Source organism: Rhizophagus irregularis, chromosome 12 (assembly GCF_026210795.1).
Source record: "Rhizophagus irregularis chromosome 12, complete sequence".
Lineage (NCBI taxonomy): Eukaryota > Fungi > Glomeromycota > Glomeromycetes > Glomerales > Glomeraceae > Rhizophagus > Rhizophagus irregularis.
The window spans coordinates 757,432-782,445 of record NC_089440.1 but is presented as its reverse complement, the minus strand read 5'-3'; the positions used below and the strand labels follow the sequence as shown (position 1 = coordinate 782,445).

Here is a 25,014-nt window from a genome sequence, read left to right as displayed (position 1 = left end):
TATTTATTGAGAAATAAAATATTATATTTTAGCTTTGAACTTGTGAAATAATAAGTGAAATTCCTTATAAATATCACAAATTCAAACATATCAATCAAAGTATAAAGAAACAAGATAAATAAAAATAGAAAAAATAATAGTCAAGACCGTTATTTATTTACTAAAAAATCCTATTTTTAAATACTATTTGTTAATAGCCAATTAGGCTAGTGTGAATAATATAGTATTAAAAGATTTAGAATTTAAAGGAAAATCATGTATTTCTAAATAATTTTACTTTTTATGGTTTGCAATAAAAAAGTGCTTAATACAATGAAAAATAAATTGACGTTTTTTATGACGTCGACAACAATAAAGGTTGCTTAATCATTTTTTAATTTAACCTCGGAAAATGGGTATTACTTCGGATAATGGTGGTTATGTAAACTGATAATTTATTACCTGGCTTTTTAAACATGATATGAATTTAATCCTTTTAGGTTAAGTTTACGAAAATTCAGTTTACATTAGTAAAAAATTGACGGAATGTTTATTGTTACTGGGTAACACATTTAAGGGTATGTAGAGTATTCCCTTAAATGAACGACAATGTAAGAATTATGAAAATTTGAGATTTCATTTGCATTTTACAATATTATGATATTGATTCATTTAGATAGTATTATTTTACGCCAATTGGTCGTACAAATATTCTTTTAATCGTTCAGTTGTTTCAATTATTGATTTCCTTCATATTTTATTCATTCTTTTCTTAATTTGTGTAACATTTTAGTTTCCATTATTACCTTCTATGATGAAATATTTTTTACGCCAATCTTAAAAAAAGTACTTCCGTTGGTTGATCATATGCATCTCAATCAAATAAGTAAGTCAATGCATCATCATTATGCATTTTCCCTTCGATAAAGTATTTCTAAATTTAAAACGAACTTTCCATGAGTAAATCCAGAAATACTTTCTGTATCACCGTCGGTATCACCAGCAGAAATTTCCATCCTTTCATTTCAGGTATAAATAAAAATATAAATAAAATACATTCAATTTCCAAATTATTTGTTATCGATATTTAGATATTTATTTATAACATATTTTAGTCATTAATATATTAAAATGGAACTTGTAAATACAAATGAAGAAAATTTTTTTGACCCAACACCAAGGTTGAAATCTAGTCCTATACCAATTAAATTTTATATCTTTTAATAAAGAAGATGAAAAGTGTTTTAATTGTGGAGTAATATATATTAAGGCTCTTTATTATGATCAAAAATGTTGCAAAAAATGTTTTTCGCGTTATATTGATGATATAACTGATAATAATATATACTTGGACATATATTACGAAATAGACTTTAATGAATATGAGAAATACTATGAAAGCCGTTTGAGAATTTTAAGTTTTAATCAAATAGAAGGACGTAAATACTATTATCTGGTTGAAAGTAAAAAACATTGTCAATTATGTGGAAAGTCTCCATCGGAAAGAATTATACGGCGAACTATATTATGCTCAGATTGTTATCTAATTTCTTTTGAATGTGTAAAATCAACCTTGGTTAAAAAACAAATTTTAATTCTTTACTTACCATGGTGGCATAATACTCCTAGTTGCAACATGTGTAGTTCAGAGTTAACATTTACATCACATTGCCAAAAATATTGTACAAATTGTCTTATATTTTATACTGGATGCAGACATTGCTTAACAACAAACATTATTTTTGGACTTACAGGCCAAACTCATTGTAAAAAATGTAAAAGAATATCACTTATTATAGACAACGTCGTAGATAGAGATCCTGATGATTTCCTTTTTAATGATAATATGCATGAAAACTTATGTTTAGACTTTGTAAAAACCATTGATAAATATTTTGAACCATCAACTCTATTAAATTATATTTTTAAAGAAAAAGGTAGAGTAAAACCAGTTAGGTTAATATCATATTCTTAATTTACCATTAACCTATTCTATTATATTTTTAAAGGAAAAGATAGAGTAAAACCAGTTAAGTGGATACCATATTCTCAATTTAAAGATGTAAAAGAAATGACGAAAGGAGGATATGGTATTATATATAAAGCAACTTGGTTAATTTATAATGAAACTGTCATTTTAAAAAGATTTGAAAATTCTAAAAATAATAATAAATATTTCTTAAATGAGGTGAATATTTTAAAAACTTGCGTAAGTAATTTATTAAATAATTTAGTCTTTAATCTCTGATATTAAATCATAAAATTTTATAGTTAAGATCAAATCAACATTGTTTTAATCGAACATTCTATGACTATATTATTAAAATTTATGGATTTACAAAAGATCCTGAATTAGAAGATTATATATTAGTTATGAAATATGCGTCGAAAGGAGATTTACATAAGTATTTACAAAAGAATTTTACAAATCTTACGTGGAATAATAATAATAATACAGTATTACTTATTTTACAAGATATTTCAATGGGGTACTTATATTTTTTAATGTATTCATTATATTTTCAAAATTTAAGCTATTAACCTTTTTTTTATTTAGGCTTGAATATATTCATAATAATGAATTTATACATCGAGATTTCCACAGCGGAAATATATTATTAGATTTTTCATGGAAAATTGGGGATCTGGGATTATCACAATCTGTAAAAAATGAATCATCAAATAATGAAATATATGGAGTTATACCTTATATTGCACCAGAAATATTTAAAGGGTCTGCATTTTCTAAAGAAGCTGATATTTATAGTTTGGGTATGATTATGTGGGAACTTACAACAGGTTGTAAACCTTTTGCTAATGTTGAACATGATATTCATCTTATTTATAAAATTCTTGATGGAGAACGTCCCAAAATTACAGAAGATACGCCAGAATGTTATGCTAATATAATGAAAAGTTGTTGGGATCCTGATCCCAAAAAAAGGCCTTCTATGAAAGAAATATGTTTGACAGTTGATAATTGGTATTTTAGAGGTAAAAATGATGCAGAATTTAATCAAGCTGAGGAAAAAAGAGAAAACCTGATAGAATCAAAGAAAATTGGACCTGAATTTGCTGAAAAATGCCACCCGGAAGCCATTTATACAAGTAGACCATTAAGCGATTTAATTTCTAAATGTTCATCCATTAATTCATTCTCAACAATTTCATTTGGTAATAAACAAGGTATTACTAGAAAATAATTAATTAAATTAATTGTAACTAAAAATACTATATTAAGTAATCTTTAAAATGAATTTTATTTAGATTACAATTATATTTCGAAAGAAGAAGAGCTTGATATAATAATAGACATTGAAAGGTATTTGCAATTATCAGTTATGTTTTTAAATGTATTGTACCACGTACTGGTTAATTAATATTAATTATTATTTAGTTTATCATCAAAAAATTTAACAATTCAAAATTCAACCTCTTTAAAAAAGCGAAACATTGAAGAATTAAACCTTGAAACATATGACGATAGTGGTAAATATTAATTTGGCTTGATGATGATGTTTATTTTTATTTTTATTCTTTTTTTTTGATGTTAATATTTTTCTTTTTCATTTTAAAAAAAGTAGGAAAACGTATTAAAACTACTGGGTAAACTAAGGGTTTACAGTATATTCACAAAGGTTAAATTTTTGTAGTAGAAAAAATCATATATCAGGCTTTTTTTAAGTATATTATATATATTATATCAATTTATAATAAATATCATTTATTTTTTATTTTTAAGAAATACAATTTATTGTTTTTTAAATGAATTAAACAAATATTTATAAACTTGGTGAAATATGCAACAACAAATTTCGACTCATCCACCGTTAACGGTATAAGAAACGCTGTGATATACGTGGCACTTTTTTTTTTGTTTTACAAAATTGAAAATTTATTACTTTATTAAAGCGCTTAAGCGTCGGAATACAAAGCGCTTGAATTTAATTAATTCTCATTATTTACGAACTAATTTTCTGAATAAATACTACTAAATCCGCCACTCCCAATATACTTACCCATTTCAACTTTCAAGTGTTTCAGATGGAATCCATATAATTTAATTAAATTATTTCAAGTTGGTAATCATAATTTACAATTATTTTATTATTATTTTTTTTAACTTGAATTAGAAAATAGGCGAAGATATTTTTTGGACTTTTAGTTGCTTCTTATGAATTTATTTATTTATTTATTTTATGTAGAGTAAGGAGAAATACAATGAAAATCACATCACTATTCTAACGAATAAAATATTGGAAACCATTATAAAACTTCGTCCAAACAACGATAAAAATCCCTGGAGCGGACCTTTACTGGAATTAAAAAGAAAACTACCCGGGACTCCGACCAAGCCAGGATAGGATTAGTTGCTTCTTATGAATTACTCCTTGAAGAATTATTCAATTTTATTAAGGATCATGCACGTGATCCGCAGAAATTCGACAGATTTAATACTGGCAGGTACAGATGACAGTTACCCGCACTATATTTCTGGATGGAGAATAGACGGATCGTAACACTACAACTTGGATTTAGGAAAATTTTTATTTCGTTTTTCATAATTGCGAGATGATCTGCAATTTTAAAAATTGGGATCGTTTAAGTTTAAATTCCTGGTTTAAGAAAACATTTATAAAATCAAATGAAATTAATGAGGATTATGAGAACTTTTTATTATTTAGAGTAGCTTTATTTGATTGAATATTTGCATTAAATTTTTATTAGAGAAAAATATTTTTCTTTCAGAATTACGTCATTAAATTCATACTGTCTGTTGTGTGTAATATCGTAATATTTGCCGTCAAGATTTAATTAAATAAAACACGATTCATTATTAAAAATATAATTTTTTTTTTACAAAGAGAACAAAAATTATTTAAGCGAAGGGGAAAAGGAAATTTGCTACTTGTATCATTTACATCATAGTATTTACATATTATCAAAAAATTTCCATCGACTATTATTGTATAAAGTAAATAATTGTATAAAGTAAATATAATAAAAATCAATAACCGCCTCTTTTTCTGAAACTATGAAAGATATAAAAGTTCCAGGTCCGTTTTTGTAACTTTGCTCTTAAAGTTGTGTCTACCGCCTTCTTGGATTATCTTGTTATAGACTCACGGACGGGCGCCAAAAGTCAACGAAATTATTATCTCATCGCCTCCCTCAAATAATAATGTTTCTTTTTTTTAGATTATTAGCTGGAAGTAATTTGAATACAGGCATATGTTATTTCATTTCAGTTTAACAAATGCTCTTCGACACTTTCACCGTCAAATAAGATCATCTTATTATTTGTCGCCGATATTTTTTTTTATTATAAAAGAATTCTTAAAAAAAAAAAACGTTTTCTTTCTTCATAGAGTGAATTTTAAAATCGGAATTATTTTTCTTTCGTGTATATATAAAGTGTATATTAAACGTTAAAATTATTTAATTTTATCGTATCTTTTCTACCAACGATATCATGATGTGAATGTAAATGAAAAGAATGTCATTAAAATTTTTTTTTTTTTTTTTTTTTTGAATATTTATAATTTGGATAATTAAAAAATTTGAACACTTTTTATAACAATTCTTACAATTGCGTTATATATTACATCATAAAAATTGTGGTATACGCTTTTCCTAAAGATATTTAGCAGCTTAATATCTTTTAATATCTGTACCTTAGATTTTGAATTATTAGACCAATACTTTTAAGGTAAGTACTGTGTTTATTTTATCATGCAATTGGTTCAAAGTTATTATCTTAGTGGAATTTACTTTTTTTGAAAGGAGGGTGTGTTACCGTTACATAATTATTTTAGGGTTTTGATAGGAAAATCTAACCCACTTTTTTAAACATATTTATTTTTTATTAGCGTTTCAAATTTTTTTTTTTTAAAAAAAAAACAAATAAAAAGTAATATGATCATGAACCTTATTTAATGACAGAAAAACTTAAAAATTACACAAAAACGTTTGATAAACCAATAAAATTAAAATTCTTTTTTCAGATCAAATCCAATTTAGTAATTGATTACAAAATATTTATAAAATCATTTGAATAACACAAATAATAATATTTTATTTATACTAATTATTATTTTAAAATATTACAAGTTTAAATTGTATTGTTCTTCCAAAAGAAGCATTAATTTAGAAATTTAGTAATTATAATTATAACTTTTTTGGTGTTTTCATGAGAAAAAATGAAATTTTTTTTTAATTTAACCATATTTTCTGAAACGATATAATTTCATGTTTAAATATTTTACATGATAAAAGATTATTTTATGTTCAACATTTCTATAATTATCTTAATTATAAAATTATCTTTATGATATCTTTATTTACAAATTGTTTAAATGAATTTACAAATTTGGTACTCCTCAGCCGTTATATCCGTAAGATGAAATTCTATATTTCGACCTTATTTTTACTTTCTATTGTTTCAATCAAAAACTTAATTATTAATAATATTCATATTTTTGATTTATAATCTTCTTTTTTGATTAATAATATAAAATTACAAATAATGTTTACGATCTTGAACATTCGTTATCCGATTCGAACAAAAAAAATATGGATGAATTTGAATGACGGATGAATTGATAATCCGCAATAATATATAAAAATTGTTTTAATGACAATAAAATTTCAATTTAATTTGAACATTTTTTTTTTTGTGTACATGTTAACGAAAATTAACAAATATTCAAAGTTCTAAAATGGTACAAATGAAACAGAGAAGGAGGTAGCACATATCTGGTATGACGTTATGTTTAATTCCTTAATAGTTTTACAAAATATATTGATTGCTTTTATGGAATAAGATTTTTTTGCCGATCTTGCGAAATAACTGTCAGTGAGCGATGAATACGAAGATGTAAAAAATAAAAAGTATTTATTAAAGCATAAAGCAAATCACATGACAGATTATGTCATATGAATCCTAAACTTCCATCTTGGACAATCTGAATTATGAAGAATGGTATAATACAAGAAAAGATAATTATAAGAGCCGAGTGTTATCTGTAAACATTTAACATTTAAAGAAAAACAGGGGTCTGGCTCATTTCACCAACAATCATTTCACCGAAAATTATCTTACCAACGGACGTTACAGTCATTTCACCGACAATTTTGAAATCCTAATCCACTAATCCTAACCTTATCCTAATCCTAATCCCAACCCAAATTCCTAATCCACATCCTAATTTTCTTACCTAATCCTAAATTCCCTTGTCGGTGAGACGATTGTCGGTGAAACATTTGTCGGCGAAATGACCCTGTCGGTGAAATGAATGCGACCCAAAATAGGACAGTGAAATGACTGAAACATAATTCCAGAATACTAATTTCTTTGAAGTTTTTTTTATGAATTTTTTTTTTATACATAAATAATTGAACATTTTTGTCGGTATGAAGCAACCAATTTTGTAATATTCGTAACGTACAATTGTCATAGGTAGAAGTCAAAAAAATTCAGCTTAAATTAAAGAATTTGAGATAAATCATCACAATTAAAATAAAGAAAATGGTGAAATTAATAACTTATTTTATTATTATATTTTATATATTATAATATTTTTACTGTAACCCTATAAAAAATTTTCTGATAAATGATCATTTTTCTAGTTTATATTCTTAAAAAACTCTGACATATGATAAAAAATTTTTATAGGATAGTCACATTTTTACGAAATCTATTGTAAAAAAAAATTTCCTTAAATATTAACTTTTATAAACTTTTAGCGTTCTGATTGAAAACTATTACAATGAAATTCTATAAATTCAAAAAGAAAAAAAAACATAGTAAATTCATAATAAATTGATTATCTCATTGGAAATGATTTTTAACCAACCGGTTTGCGTAAACCATTCCCATAATTTACTTGATCTATTGACATCTATTGGAAGATGTCTTTGTGCATCACTGTTATGAAATGGGAATGATCGTTGCAAATAACCTCTTGCAGATGAATTTATAGGTTAAATATTGAAGAGGTGCAAGACGTAAAGAACTAATTTTTTAGTGAGATAACAATTTCTATAGACAAAAGGTTTCCCTTTCCATGTGATGTTTGGTGTTATATATTTTAGTATATCCAAATCAATATACACAAACATAGGAATAAGATTCGTCATAGCTCTATAGAAACTGTCTTTTTCATATATACGAAACATCAAATGTGATGATGACATTGATGACATCATAATAAGAATTTTGTATAAATTCAAATTATTTTTGTTCTTTACGTCAAAGGACATTTAATTTAATGTTATTTTTTTAATTTTCATAATTTTCATAATTTTTTTTATAATTTTTTTTCGTATTTTTTAATCTTAAAATTTTTCATGAATTTATTGATTTTTTTTTAATTAAAGTTTGTTTCATTTTTAATTTCCAATGGATGATTATTTCTAGTATCTCTGGTGGTGCATCGCAAATTCTTTCTCATTCTATATTTTGATTTAATGTAAAGAATTTTGGAAATATTCAAGACCATTTTCGTTAATAGTCGATGGCCGTGGTGAAGCCGTGAAGGAAATTGTGTAAAAGATTCGATAACTTTAATATCAATAAGAACAGAAAATTGAGAATAATTGAAATAATTGGTTTATTTTTTAGAAAATTTTTTTTTCTTTGTTAAGTTTTTTTTTAAAAAAAAAATTTTTTTTGAGAGGGGGATTTTTTTTTAAAGAATGGATACTTTTTGCATGTCGTTTATATATGGAATTTTCGGAGTTAAGGTAAAATTGTATCCGATTTGCATATCGTTTATACATGTGGAATATCGGAGTTAGGATAAGATTGTATCCGATTGAGCTGATGAAAAAGAATACCTTTTTTGTATAACTGTATGTATATACTGTATGTAAATTCAAAATTCGGTATATACACATATATATCCATATCCATATATATTGTAAAAAAAGTTTTCTTTGTTTATTAATATTTGAACGAAAGTACAATTGCTCTATTATTACGTCAATCGTCATACATAAAATTTGATGTGTACATTATATCGACATTGATTGAACGTAATTAAAAATTATAAGATCGGGTATCGGTAATGTATTAATTCAATACTTCAAATTTTGTAATAGGTATCGAACATATATCGCGAATAATATAAAAATTACTCGGTTTGTAAAAAAAGGGAAGGAGGAAGATCCGATCATAAAAAAGCACGTGTGTAATTTTTACAATCACGCTAAATATGGGAATTCAATATTTGATTAACTTAGCTTTATTATAAATCAGTGTCTTACCGAGTGCTGAACTAAAGGAGAATATATATATATATATATATATAAATATAAATGGCGCTTTTGTATGCTGTGCTGAAACTGTTCCAAAACTCTTCTGATCCTAAAGAAAAACATGAAAAAAAAATTAAAAAAAAAATAGAAAAAAAAAATAAAAAAAATCTGGTTCTGAAAAAGATAAAAAAAAAAATCTGGAGTAAAAATGAATATTTTTAAAATAATATTTTTTAATAAAAAAAAAGAATCATAAAAAAATTAATTAAGTTAAAAAAACTGAAAAAAAATAATTTGGTAAATTAAAATTTAATAAAAATAATTAAATAATTTGGTTCAAAAAACCAAAAAGAAAATAATATTAAAAAATAATTTGGTTTATTAAAATTTAATAAAAATAACTAAATAATTCGGTTCAATTAAACCAAAAAAGAAATAAATTTTAAAAATAAAGAAAAAAAAATAAACAAATAATATTAATAATAAATTAATATTATTAAAAATTAATATCATTATTTAATATTATTCTTTGTAAAATAATATTTCTATTACTGAAACGGAAACCTCCTTAAAAAATTTTCAAATTCTGAAACCTTATAAACAAAAAAAAATTCTTACCTATTATTAATCTATTTTTGATTCAAAAGAACAATAAATAAATTTATTCAAAAAAAAAACTTTTGGTTCAAAAAAACCAAAAGATAATATTAAAATAAAATTTTTGATTCAAAAGCTAAAAAAATAAATGTTTGAAAAAATCATTTTGTTTCAACAAACTGAAAAAAATAGTTTTAAATTAATAAATAATAGAAAATAATAAAAAAAAAATCCCAAAAAAATATTCCGGTTTTGGAAAAATTATTATATTTTTTAGTAATTTTTATAATTTTATGAATTTTGAACGTGGATTATTAAAGTGTTACTGAAATTTTATTTTAATTTCATCTGTTCTCCTTTTAAATCCAAACTTTCCCATTTTTAAACAACAACCGATCAAGTAATCTTAATAAATATTTTAACAAATAAGAATAAAAAGAATTTTTTTTCGATAATTATTGTAAATATTAATATTCTATACCGGTATTGGAAATTTAAATATTTTATGTAGAATTGATGAAATGCCTAAATTTCTTCATGTCCACTATTTAATTAGATTATTGAGACTGACTTTTTATTAAATAATTTCAAGAATTTCATATTTTGGTATAATTCATAATAAAAGATTTTTATAATATCATATAATCATTTATTATTTCTTAGGTCCCTAAAAATAGTAATAATGATGATGAACATGTTATTCGCATAGTAGTCCGACATTTGATATTAGAGTCGGGAATGATAGCATATACACTTATTCTATACACAATTTATCAATTTAGCTGTTTATGAATTATTATATAATAAATATATTTATATTTAAAAAAATTATTCTTAGAATATTAATAAATAGTTGAAATAAGTTAAGAAAATGACAAAATAATCTTACATTTTTTTTCTCATTTCTTATATTTGAAAATATAATGAAACTATTAGTTTAAATAAAGTCCAACGAGCAAAATCACGAAGAATCTTATAACATGTGTAGCGCTTTAAGAAATTATATTTTTTGAAAAGAAATATTACCATTTTATTTCTTGAATTTATGAGTATAAAACGGGTAGCTAAAAAAAAAAGATACCATATTCGCGGATTTCATATTTCATCTGATCTCTAGTTCTCTATTAGAGGTAAAATGTAAAATTAATAAATCAATCGTAAGAAAAAGAATTAAAGTAATTGACAGTAAAAAGCATATCGATATACTTACTCCTCCATGTGATTATCTATCATATGAAAATCATTTCATTTCGGTCAAATTATTACCCGAAGTTCAATCACAGTCGTACAAAAATCAAGTTAGGAATAAATAAATGTCCGAAATAATATTCATTTGTTCATTGAAATAAAATTCTTTTTTCTTTTATTAAAAATGTCTCAAGAATTTTTTCAAGAAGTTGTTAACGATTTGGAAAAATTGCTTACAACTGAAAAAGGATATGACGTTATTATCTACGCTGGTGAAAATGAAAATATAAAAGAATTACATGCGCATTCAAATATTTTATGTACAAGGTCACAATATTTTAATACTGCATTCTCTCATGAATGGGCTGAAAAAAAGGATGGAAAATTTATTTTTAAGAAACCTAACGTTTCACCTCAATTATTTAAAATTATTCTAAGGTAATGTATATAGTGATAAATTTTTTTAAAAAATAAGCGTCGTAATAAATATTTTTTTTAATTATTTAGATTTATTTATTGTGGAAAAATTGATTTGAAGGAATTACAAGGTCCTGAAGTGTTAAAACTTTTGATTGTGGTGGATGAGCTTAATATTCAATCTTTAATCTCTTATATTCAAAACTATTTGATCAAAAATCAAGATGAGTTTTTACAGCAGGATCCTAGAGGAATTCTTGAAGCAGTTTATCAACATGAATCATTCACGGATTTGTGGAATTATTGTCTTGAAAAAATTTGTCAAGAACCAAAAATATTGTTTGAATCTGATAAATTTACTAGTTTAAAAGCACCCTTATTAAAATTACTTTTAGAGAAAGATGATTTAGGATTGGACGAAATTTTCATTTGGGATAGTTTATTAAAATGGGGTCTTGCCCAAAATCCTTCTATTTCAAAAGATATCACAAAATGGAACAAGGAGGATATTACAATTATGGAGAGAACTCTTCATGGATTTATTCCATTAGTAAGATTTTATCATATTTCTTCAGATGATTTTCTTGATAAAATATATCCTTTTAAAAAATTATTACCAAAAGATTTAGCTAAAGACCTGGTGAAATTTTATATTGCACCGAATAGGAAACCAAATATTGTCGAAATTCAGCCTCCTAGAATATCAAAGCATATTTGTGATTATGATTCAATTTTAATTAAGAATCATCATTTTGCTGTTTTTGCTAGTTGGATTGATAAGAAAAATAATTTACTACATTATAACATGAAGAATATTCCTTATAATTTTGATTTACTTTATCGTGTTAGTAGAGATAGTAATACACCAGCAACATATCATGCTAAATGCGATAACAAGGGGCCCACCATAGTCGTAGTAAAAATCTCAAATTCAGAAAAAATAGTTGGGGGGTATAATCCACTCATTTGGATTTCAACAAATCAAGTTAAATCTACAAACGATAGTTTTATATACTTATTTACTGATGGGATAGATACAAAAAGTGCAAAAGTAAGTTACAGTAACGGTGATAATTATTCCATAAGAAATTTAGCTCCATATGGTCCAGGATTTGGTCAAGGTTCAGACTTAATATGTCGCAATGATGGTCAGTGCTACAGCTTTCCATCAAATTCTTATCCTAAAATTGATGGTATTCCGGGAGGAATATTCCCTATAGATGATTATGAAGTTTTTGAAGTCATTAAAAAATAAATAAATTCATATTTACATAATGTAGGTTAATAGAATTCTATTAAATATATTGAGTTATTTGGATATTGAATAACTTATTATACTTCAAATAAACTTGCCATCTTTTAGTTTTAAAAAATATATTAAATAAAAATTAAATCAATTTGACGATAAATATTAATATATACTTATAATTTTTCTTTATAAATTACCAGTATTGATATTTACATGGATAGATCTTTCAGTCTCTAATAATAAAGCATTCAATGAAATTTTCTTTAAAATATGATGAACTGCAATTCAACTTTTTTTATAAATAATAACAGGAAATAGTATAATACAAAATTCAACGTGAGCAAATTAAAAGGCTAACCTTTATATAGTTAGCAATTGAACATTTATAATTTTTATATTAGTCGTTAAAAGACTAAATTTAGTTAAAATAATTTCATAAAAAATGACGTGTAGATAATTTACGTCATATTACAATACAATCAGACAATTATTTAACAGCTAATATGTTGGAATTATCATATACAGTATTTTAATTTAAAATCACTAATGCGAAATCTACTACTTGTGCGCCTAATTATTACAATTCTTTATTGCACCTTTTAATAAATAAAGTAAAATTGCGGTTGTATCTTTAAATTACTCTCGATTTACACTTTACAGATAATCAGATTAATATACCGAATATTAATTATTTTTATTGGCAATTAATGAATTCTAAAATTAAAATAGATAATAGATGAAATTTAAAAAGTGAGCTTTTATACAGATCTTAGTATCTTTCTTTACAAAATGAGTACTATTATTTTTTATCAATACACGAAGTAACGACTAAATGACCTCACAATATACGATAAATCATAAAACGGTAAAGATATTAAATTATTTAATACATATTGTCATACATTCACAGTTAATCAAGACTCATCTTAATACAAATATGTATTAAGAAAGACCATTTTCTTATCTTCTTCTATTCTCATTCCCTTTTTTAACTGTCTTCTCCTCTATTCAATAAACTAATTTTTTAAATCATTCCAAAACCAACCAGCTCTTACATTACCACCTGTACAAATGGCACCATGATGCCAACAAATGTAATAAAACAAGTTACCTGAGGATCCTACCCAAGAATAATATTTTTTGTGGCGCAGCAATGTTGAATAAAATTTTTAGTACGTGTTCGACCTAAAAAAAATCCAAAAATTTTATACAAGGCCCGACTGAAAATGCAACCGACCCTATAAAAAAAAATCTGGAAAAACCACCGATAAATGATCATTTTTCTAGTTTTTTATTCCGAAGAAACTCAGACACGTGATCATTTTTCTGAAAAATTTTTTATTAGGGCGAACGGAAATGAAAAGGCTAATAAATTCAAGAAGTAATTTTTTTTTTTTGGAGGAGCAAAAAAAAATCCAAAAATTAACCAATCAAAATTAGCGATTTCTATCCTATTTCGCTACTGGACCAAAAAGAAAAAAGATTCTTTTTTTAGTTTTACTATTGATTCAACACAATGTTCTATAAATTTTTGAAATTTTATAAATTTATCATTTGTAAATGGAATTTTAAAAATATACAAAGTGGTCACGAATTAAATAAATTACGTAACTCGTAATTCATTTCAGAATACATAATAAAAAAAAATAATTCCGATTTTTTATCGGAATCAGAAATAACATAACTTTGTTGAACAAATAAATTTCTAATTTCTACGATCAACATTACGTTTAAAAGGGATTGAAATTTCCGAATTCCCGATGTTGCACATAAAAATAGCGTGATAAAATGATTCACAGCCACCTTAAAAAAAAAAAAAAGGTATTAATGACTCCGACAATTATAATGACAAAAATAGAATAAGTTTAACTTTTATGTTTATTATAAGACAATTGAAAATAATAATACATAATAAATACATCAAATATAATGAATGGATTATTTTTTTAACAAAGAAAAAATCAATTCTTTTTTTCCTTTGTTAGAAGTTTTAAAATTAAAATGACTATTGTTGCCTTATTTAGAACAAAATCAAATGGCGTTAAAATGCATCATGCATAATTTACCAGCAAAGTTTTATTATTCTTATTATAAGGCTAAGTAAATAAATTTTTCGTTTCTCATGGATCATATAAATGTTACAAAAAAGAAAAAAAAATCCATTTTTTTAGTCATGTGACACCGGTTGGTTGTAAAAAATTTTTTTGAACCAAAAATTTTTTTTATATATATTTATTATATATTAACATCAAAAAATTCTCCTCTAACGGAATCTCTCCTACTTTTGTTTTTAATAAAAATTTATGATAATCTTTATTAATAAAAGCTTCAGGTGAAACTTGCCCAATAGCTAGTGAATGAAAAAAATTCGCATCATTTGCCATTTAAGTAATTCTTTTCTATCACTTAATACAAAACTTACACTTACAGAAGGCGTTTTTTGATATATAGAAAAGAAAAACTATAAATTTTTATTAAAAAAAAAACCAAAAAGAACTATAAAATTTTTGTTAAAAAAAAAAGAAGAAAAATTTAAAGTTTACATTTTGTCCAATCGTAATTTAAAGGGTAAAAAAAAAAAATTATAAATTTTTTTGCCCGAGTCGCCTAATGGAAAAAAAATTATCAAAAGTAATATAAATTTTTCGTCCCGGTCGCCGGGTGAAAAAAAATTTATTTTATTAACCGGCCAATCAACATTTAGAAATTTGCCTAAATTTTTTTTTTTACTGTAAAATAATTTTTTTAAAATAATTTTTTTTTTCCGGACGACCGGGTCAGATTTGGGAATTATTATTTTTCATGAGAAACGAAAAATTTTATTTACTTGGCCTAATAAATGTATGAATTTCTAATTAATACTAATCATAATTATAAAATACATTGATCTCAATTTAAATTAAAATTATATTTTGTTATTTCTGAAACAAAAGAAGAAAGTGAGTATACTTTCTGTCTAGTTTGTGAGGCATGTGAAAGAATATTAACCAGTTTTGTAGATCATGCAAAAAACGAGATAATTAAACAACGCTAATTAACATGTCAATATCGCATGATCAACGTAATACAGTATATAATGTATTATTATAAATAAAGAATTGTTAAATTTTTAAGAACTTTACGACTCAGATTCCGGATTTCACTATCCGCTAGTAAAAATCTAGAGTAACAATGACTAACTATTTTAGTACTAAATTTCGGCTGAATTATGTCTCACATTTTGATATATAAAGAAGCGTTTTTCTTTTACTTGATTTTTTTTTTTTTACAAATATTAATTGAATCATGTCTAGATTTAAAATAATTTACACGATATTATTGCTTTTGGCTTTAAGTTTGTTTTTTGGGATATTTTTCGGCCTAGGATATCCTGAAATACAAAAAGCTAATTATATTTCAACGTATTGTACGATTGATGATAAAACAATATCATCAAAGTATTGTTGTTATAAGAAATGTAATTATTGCAATACAGCAAATGCGGTTGCTCCTATATGTACAGATCTTAAATCCCAGTGGAATTTATTATCACCCGAAACGTGTGCCAGTGCAGTATTAGCAAATAGTTCGCTATCAAATGTTTGTCCAATCAATGATTTAAAAGGAGAATGTGATGATGGATATTATTGTTGTTCAAAATGTTGTTCTACCTGTACTTCTTGTTCAAATAGTTGTTCAAGCCCAGGCTCCAGCTCATCTTGTAGTACTTCTTGTGTCTCATATTCTTGTAATTGTAGTTGTTGTAACAGTACATATCATCGTTCTTGTCAGATAATATGTCCTACTTGTTACTCAGCTGTGCTCACGATGTCATATCAGAAAGATGATAAATCGTCTTACATACCAATAACAACAAATATTACTGTAGAGTACCGTGAAAACCTAAATGGCGCAGAACAATTTCTTGCTAAATATCCTATTTCATCTACGATTCAGTGTTTTTATAGTCCTAAAGATCCTTTTAAAGTATTACTAAACGTACAATTAACGGTAAAAACTTGGGTTGCAGTAGGCATAACTGCTTCGTTTCTTACAATTATACTTATGTATGGAACATGGTATTTATTTAGTAAAAACGCTACTATATTCAAGGATTACAAATATAGGGTATTAATAATGGAAATTGCACTATGGTGTGGAACAATTATTCCACCTTTACTCATCTTAATAGATTTAATACCATTTACAAATGGAAAAATTCTTTGGACATTAGCTGTAATTTTTATTGCACTAGGGTGGGCACCTATACATACCATTACTTGTATGAAAACACGTGGTTGGAGATTTATTTCTGCGTTTGCAGTAACTATTATCACATTTATTTTACCTCTCACAATATTTTCTACATTCTCTATTTATACGCTTAATATGAATTTGTATACTAGTATGTTAATATTAGCGATAATTATTCCTTTAGGAATCAATATAATAATGTTTTTATTATGGGACTTTTGTGTTATAAAGTGTAGACCGATATTAATATTATAGCTAATTTAAATAACTTCCCTTCCTTCTAACAAGATAATCGACGATTTGTACTGTATATTAAAGTTATATTTAACTTACACTTTTCATAAAATGTTTACAATATAGATTTTTTTACTTTTACTGAATAATAAAAATTTTTTTTATATTTTGATAACAAAATAAAATATTTTGATTCAAGTTTACAAAAACTGATGATTTTCAATGTACAATGACAAAAACAAAGCGTGATCATCCAGTCAAATTTTCGGACCTTTCCGTTCAATGATTTTTTTGTCTGATCATAAACGGAAACTGTCCGAAAAATCACATTTTTTTTGCGTTATTAATTAATCGGACATTTTGAAATGATAACATTATTATTATATAAAAAGAAAATAAATATTTAGGTCGCAACTTATTATAAATACCAAATTAAGCAATTAAACAATAATTAAATAATGACGTAAATTGTAACAGGCTTCTTAAAATTAGACCTTTGATGTCAACTAAACATTATATTATAAGGCTAATGAACGCTAATAATAGTGAATTTAATATGTTCTAAATCTTAAACACATACCAAATTTGAATATTTTGAACGGATTTACTATTACGTATAGTCGTACGGTACGTATTACGTAGAAATTTGGTCGAAAATACCAACACGGTAAATATTTCATAAAAAAAATTAATTGGCCTGGATATTAATGCATTATTGATAGGAAGTTTATTATAAGACTCATTTTAGGTAGCGTGTTTGATGCTGATTTTCTTATTATTATTAATTTATCTTTTTTAATTTTAAAATTTAATCAACTCCGATAAATTTGTCATTATACCTCCTCCTTTGTTAGAAATATTTTAAATCAAGATGATCTAAGTTTAACCGAAAATATTTATTTTTTGATTTTACATCTATGGTTAAGGTATTATAGTCCCGGTTATGAAAGTTAAGTTACACAATTTTATTTTGGGAATTAAAAAATGTACGGTTACGCGAAACCGTCTTTTTGTTTGCAGATAAACAGAAATGATCAGCTGTGAACTAGCCGTAGTCGGTTGATTTCTTTATTATTAAAACTAATTTATTTATATATCATCTTTAAAAAGAAATATGAATAACAATTACTCATAATATGTTTTCGAGAGAGATTGTTGAAGAATTTTATATTTTCAATAAATTTAAAAAAAAAAAATGTTCATGCAAGTAGATACTTAAATAATTAAAGAATCTTTAATAATAACATTTTACTAATTTTTAAATTTAAAAGCATTTTTTATGTTGGGCTGACTTTTACAATTTTAGTATCGTATTTATTTTTATACCTAGATTTATAATTAAGTTACAATGTTTGGTGTTGCCCAAGGTCACATTGTCATTTTTAGAACGATATTTATCATGTGATCTTCATGCATAATCAACGGACATATTCCGATAGTTACACATTAATTTGAAAAAATAGGAAAAAAGACGTTGATAAATTTAGATTCGTACAAGTTTACGTATAATAGGCAATTAGGCAATTAGGATCTTTATACATAAGCCATAATTTAGACTAGAATTAGAAAATTTGTCGAAGGAGTTGGATTAGAAAATAAATTCTACATTCCAAAGAAAATTTTTTCGTCAATTTTTTTTTTTTGTAAATATTATAAACTTTTAATTAATTGTAGTAGATTATAATTTTTTGATAAATAAAAATAAAATAAAATAAAATAAAATTATATAAAACCTTCAATAAAATCATTTATCAATCAGAGAAAGAAGAAGATAACTTGCATTATTTTCCTTTATATTGATTATTAAATAATATTGTTGATTTATACTTCACACACAAATCCCATAACACAAATATTATAATATTGACGCCTAAAGGAATAACTATTGCTAATATTATCATATAAGTACGAATGTCTGTGCTTAATGCGTATATAGCGGCTATAGAAAACATTATAAGAGGTAAAATCAACGTGATAATAGTTACTGTAAACGCAGAAATAAATCTCCAACCACGCTTTTTCATACAAGCAGCTGTGTGTACTGGCGCCCATCCTAGTGCTACACCAATTACAGCCAGCGTCCAAAGAACTTTTCCATTTGTAAATGGTATTAAATCTATTAAGATGAGTAAAGGTGGAATAATTGTTCCACACCATAGTGCAATTTCCATTATTAATACCCTATATTTGTAGTCCTGTAATATAGTATTGTTTTCACTGAATAAAATCCATGTCCCAATCATGAGTGTAATTGTAAGAAAAAAAGCAGTTATTCCTACTGCAACCCAAGTTTTTGCCGCAAAATTTACATTTAGAAATGCTTGAAAAGGATCTTTGGGATTATAAAAGCACTGAACCGTAGATGAAATGGAATAATCAGCGAGAAATTGTTCTGCACCATTTATGTTTTCACGAAACTCTGTAGTAATATTTGTTGTTATTGGCGTGTAAGACCAATTATCTCTTTTTTGGAGCGTTACCGTGAGCACGACTGAATAACAAATAGGACATTTTAACTGACAAGAAAGTCTACTTGTATCACTACAACACGAACAAGTGCAAGAACAATTTGAGCAACAGGGTGAACAACATGTCGAACAACAATAATATCCGCCATTACATTCTCCTTTCAAATCATTGATTGGACAAACATCTGCTAACGAACTATTTGTTAATACTGCATTGGTACATGTATCAGGTGACAATGAATTCCACTTGGACTCAAGATCTGTACATTTAGGAGCTAATTCACTTGCTGTTTCGCAATTACTACATTCCGCATAACAACAATACTTTGTTGATATTGTTTTGCTATTGATCGTACAGTATGTTGAAATATATTCGGCTCTTTTTATCTCAGGATATCCTAGACCGAAAAATATTCCAAGAAATAAGCCTAAAGTCAAGAGTAAAAATATTGTGTAAATAATTTGACATTTAGACATGATTTAATTAATTAATTATTTTTTGAAATAAATAAAAAACAGTGAACATAAAAAAAAATCATCTCCTTATATACTTGCAAAAATTCTATAACTAGAAAATGATCAGCTCAGCCAAATTTAGTACTAAAAATAGTCATTATCAGCCTGAATATTTACTAGTATAATTCCGGAGATTTTTAATGTTTAACAACACGTTTTTATTTTAACAATCGGTTAAAGAACCCCGGATCGGCTGAAAAAACCTTTCATTTTAATTATCACTCATTATCTACTTTGGTTTTAATTAAGTCCTTTAACTTGGCCAAAATTTTTAAATGTTAAATAAATGTAAATAAAGTAGGACAAATACTAACAATAATTTCGGTCATGTTTCTTTGCATATGCTTAGTAATATTACTTTTGTGTAGGCAACTTCTATCCGAAATTGAGTAATCTATTCTCAATAATTTATGATAGTTTTTTGGAATGTAAAGAAATAAACAAAAAAAAATTTTTTTTAGGAACGCAAAAATAAAAACTAAATTTTATTCGTTGAAAAATAATTGAGTGATGTCATAGAATTTGCGAAATATTTAATCATAGAGAATGAACAATGAAAGGTGGAAGCATGGAAATCATAATAATATAGGTTATAAACAAACAATTGGCGTCCATTAGTGTAAAAAAAATTTTTTATAATATTTACTAACTGTTTCTAGTTATTAAAAACTTTTAAAAGGACTCGAAAAGTCTCATATAGGTTTTTCAGGGCCGGGATTATAGTAATGCTGGCCAGTATCTAAAAAATGGAAATAATTTCCTGACTAGAATTATCGAAATATTATCCATAAGAGGAAAGATCTGCACAATTATTTTGTCACCGATACCGAGACTTATTCGGAGTTCTCTTTTAAATATATTTGTTTAAGCTTTAAACAATCAGAATTTTGAGAAAATCCTTAAAATTTGGTAAATTTTGATAACGATATCTTATTGTGTAGTAACTTCATGTTAATAAATTGAAACTATTTGATAAATCTTGATTAATCATGTTGATTCACAATAAAATGTTTGAGCGTAATGAATTTTGTGTGACCATATGACCTGATTTACGATCTTATTGTACACTAGATCTTGAAAAAAAAATTTTCTTCTCGTTATTATAAAAAAAAATGTCTTCTCAAGAACTTATTAATGATTATGAAAGATTACTTGAAGTTGGTGAAGGATATGACGTTATAATTTACGCCGGAGAAAACGAAGATATGAAAGAGATTCGTGCACACTCACTTATTTTACGTGCTAGACTTCAACATTTTCGTGTTGCACTATCAGATCAATGGACCAATATAGATGGAAAAATCATTCTTGAAATACCTAATATTTCTCCTCGAATATTTAAAATTATTTTAAGGTAATAAAAAAATAAAATTAACAATATTATAATTTATTATTAATTTATATGCTAATTATTTTATTTATTCAGATTTATTTATTGTGGAAGAATTGATTTGATGAATATTCAAGGTCCAGAAATTTTAGAACTTTCGATGGCAGCAGATGAATTAAATATTCAAACATTAAATCTTTGTATTCAAGAATATTTGATTAATCATCAATTTGAATTATTAAAACAAGACCCTATTGAAATTCTTGAAGTCGTTTGTCAACTTAATCAGCATGATACTTTCAAAGGTTTATATGATTGTTTTCTTGAAACAATTTGTGAAAAATCAGAAATATTTCTCAATTCTGATAATTTAATTAGGTTAAATGCACATTTATTGGAATTACTTTTAAAACGAGATGATTTATTAATGAATGAAATTGAAATATGGGATAACTTGATCAAATGGTGTTTGGCTCAACATCCTTCTATCCAACAAGATGTTAATAAATGGAATAAAGAAGAAATCGAAATTATGAAAAGTACTCTTCGTAGATTTATTCCTTTAATTAGATTTAATAATATATCTTCAGAAGATTTTTATTATAAATTATATCCTTATAAAGTAATATTAACCGAAGATTTGACTGAAAACATACTTGCATTTCATATGATGCCAAATAAGGAACTCTTTAATGGTATTCGACCCCTTAGAAAACCAAAATATGATACAAATATAGTTACATCACGACATTTTTCTATCTTTGCTAGTTGGATTGAAAGGAAGAATAGTTCTTATTATTTTGATAAAGATATTCCTTATCATTTTAAATTAATTTACCGCGCTAGTAGAGATGGTAATAGAAGTGAAGTATTTTATAGAAAATGTAATAATAAAGGAACCACTATAGTTGTAGTAAAAATTAAGGGATCGGAACAAATATTTGGTGGGTATAATCCAGTTATTTGGAGATCATATGGCAATTATATGATGACAAGTAGTTTTATATTTTCATTTACAAATAGAAAGAATATAAAAACTGCAAAAGTAGGTTATGAATCATCTATAAATTTTTATCCAGATTATGGATCAATGTATGGCTGTTATCTTACTTGTAATGGTGAAGGTAATATTTGGGGGGTTGACGATAGTTTTTTAAGAAATTATCTTAATATTAACATTCCATTAGCAGGATATGTTGAAACAGATGATTATGAAGTTTTTCAAGTTACAAAGAAACCATAAAAAAATAATTAGTTTTTTTTCATCATGATATATTTTAACGTTATAAATTTTATGTTATTGATCTTTTATTAAATAAAATAACTTTTAATATCATAAAATCATAACTTATCTTGTTTCTTACTATGATCAAAAATTTACTGCCGAATGTTATAAATATGAAGTGGTTGACATTTTGTAGAATTTAAATGATAATAGTGATAACGAATGACGTTACTATTGCCTCTGTAGCTAATATCCCGAAGATTTCCGTAGTATAATCATCGTTAGATAAAAGAAATAAAGGAAAGTTCATCCTATTTATAAAGATTATAAATATAATTTTAGTAAATTATAATTTTATTATTTTAACTCGAGAATTGAGATGGGAATGTGCGGCGTATGTAAGCGGCGTATGTAAAATTACAAAAATAAAGAAACCCCACCAAATACCTTTTCCCTTAGAAATTCATGATAGATCTTTTAAACGAGCTAAATGACGTAAACTGACTAAGTGCGTAGTAATGAAAATTATGTTAATAAACTTTGAAAGGTTTTCTATTCGCTTTACGTTACATTACAGTAACTTTACAATACTCGTTGATGTTGAAGCTTTTCGCAAATTCAAAATCAGGCTTTCAAATTGTTGATGACTTGAATCGTAAAGAGTTGTAAGCGTATGAGATAGGTATTGTTCTTTAATTACTAAAAATTCTTTGGATTTACCCATTAAAGCGATGAGAAAGTAAGAAAAATTCCCCAGACTTGGAAAGTTGAAGGATCTCGTTTTTTTTTTTGATAATAAAATCGGAAATGTTTTTTATTAATCTTTTGTTCAAAAATTAAAATCTATAATTGTTGAATAAGAAATTTTTAAGGATAAAATCTTTAAATTAAATAAATTAAATGAAATTGGCTTGATTCCACTTCTTTTGATTAATTTTATTTGAAATAAAATACTGCATTGGTACGTACTAAGGATAATTACGTTTATTCAAGGTTGCGGGTAAAAAAATTATTGGTACGGCGTGATTAACTGACCAATTTACTTCCTAAAATTCCTGTATCAAAGGGTATATTTAATGTTATATCGTAACATCATCTATTTATTTTTATTATACCATGAATGAAGAACAACGACAGCAATCCTAAAAAAAGCAAAAAAAAAAGAAGTTAGAAAGTATTAAAGAGATCTTGGGATAGAATTGTCATTATCTATTAAGCAAGAAAGTAATGTCTCATACCACGAAATTTCATCGCATGAGATACGTGGCTGAAAAAAGCGTAACGTAGGCAAAAACTCATTCTGTTACTCACGTTCTATCTATTGTTATGTTCCGAGAGTAATACTGAAATAAATGATACTTTTGGCAGGTTTAGTTCAAAAGAATGCGAATTTTAAGTAAAAAGTTCAGCAAACCTTATCACATGGCTCTATAATGTCAAATATCAGTTTATATTGAAACGATAAATGTATTTACATTGGTTAACGTCACAATCGTCACATCGTGACGTTAACCATTATAATACAATATACTTTTCGGTTTTGTATTTAATTAAGGCAATGATAATCAAAATGCGACAGTTGGTTAGTATGAATTCAAATATGGTTTAAATCGTTTTTCATACACTTCGTAGTAAAAAATGACGATGATAACATATGATTTACGTACTAGTGATGTAATTAATTATCTTAGACGTTAACAGTTACTTCGACCATAATCTATTTTATCTCCATATAACCTTTTCGTTCTTCTTTCCTTTAGGTCTCCGTTTTATTTTTCTTTTGGTGTTTTTGGTTCCCCATTTGATTAATTAGCGTAGTCCTACTTTTTCAAATAGTTTAGACCGAAGAGTGAGATCATGTATGGGATGGTGTAAGGTCCGATATGGGATGAATACTTGAGATCTGTACACATATTAGTTTTTTCGTACGCAAGTACCATCTGCTTTTATTTGTAATAGACTTAGTTTACTACTCTTTTAGAAATAAAATAAATAAATCAGTTAGCGTTACACTAATTTATTTTAAGTATCAATAGCTGATAGTGTACGCGTCACTTAACATTTACTTTAGTAGGAATAAAAAGACTAATAAAAGTCCATTTATAGATTTATTACAGATTTAGGATTTCTAATATGTCTAAATGCGAAATTTATACACTCACTCACTAACGGAAATATTTTTTATTATAAATGGTAAACGCTAAATTGGTTAGTGGGTTGACTACGCTTAATTTTCTATGGATTATAGAATGACATCACGACGTATTGACGTAGTATATACATATGCACGCAAAAAAAAGTCAAACGCTGATATATATAT

At 25.5% G+C, this 25,014-nt stretch overlaps 3 protein-coding genes across 3 annotated transcripts; 2 read left to right on the top strand and 1 right to left on the bottom strand.

The window, feature by feature from the left end:
* Positions 1–1,615: 1,615 nt before the first annotated feature.
* Positions 1,616–3,589, top strand: OCT59_003736 (uncharacterized protein; the record flags this gene model as incomplete). Its single annotated transcript, XM_066147842.1, has 8 exons — positions 1,616–1,916; positions 1,989–2,167; positions 2,251–2,468; positions 2,537–2,778; positions 2,860–3,165; positions 3,247–3,301; positions 3,377–3,468; positions 3,561–3,589. 8 exons carry the CDS (start codon positions 1,616–1,618, stop codon positions 3,587–3,589), a joined length of 1,422 nt encoding a protein of 473 aa, XP_065996504.1.
* A 12,384-nt stretch (positions 3,590–15,973) lies between these two features.
* Positions 15,974–17,328, top strand: OCT59_003735 (uncharacterized protein; the record flags this gene model as incomplete). Its single annotated transcript, XM_066147841.1, has 1 exon — positions 15,974–17,328. The coding sequence occupies one exon, from the start codon at positions 15,974–15,976 to the stop codon at positions 17,174–17,176; it is 1,203 nt and encodes a 400-aa protein (XP_065996503.1). The 3' UTR covers positions 17,177–17,328.
* Positions 17,329–18,851: 1,523 nt separating this feature from the next.
* On the bottom strand, positions 18,852–20,133 carry OCT59_003734 (uncharacterized protein). Its single transcript, XM_025332465.2, has one exon. It carries the CDS (start codon positions 20,098–20,100, stop codon positions 18,937–18,939), a length of 1,164 nt encoding a protein of 387 aa, XP_025171606.1. The 5' UTR covers positions 20,101–20,133; the 3' UTR covers positions 18,852–18,936.
* Between the last annotated feature and the right edge of the window lie 4,881 nt (positions 20,134–25,014).

What these genes read in the sequence shown, in the direction of transcription:
- OCT59_003734 (XM_025332465.2), bottom strand. Translation starts at nt 20,100, where the DNA reads ATGTCTAAATGTCAAATTATTTACACAATATTTTTACTCTTGACTTTA.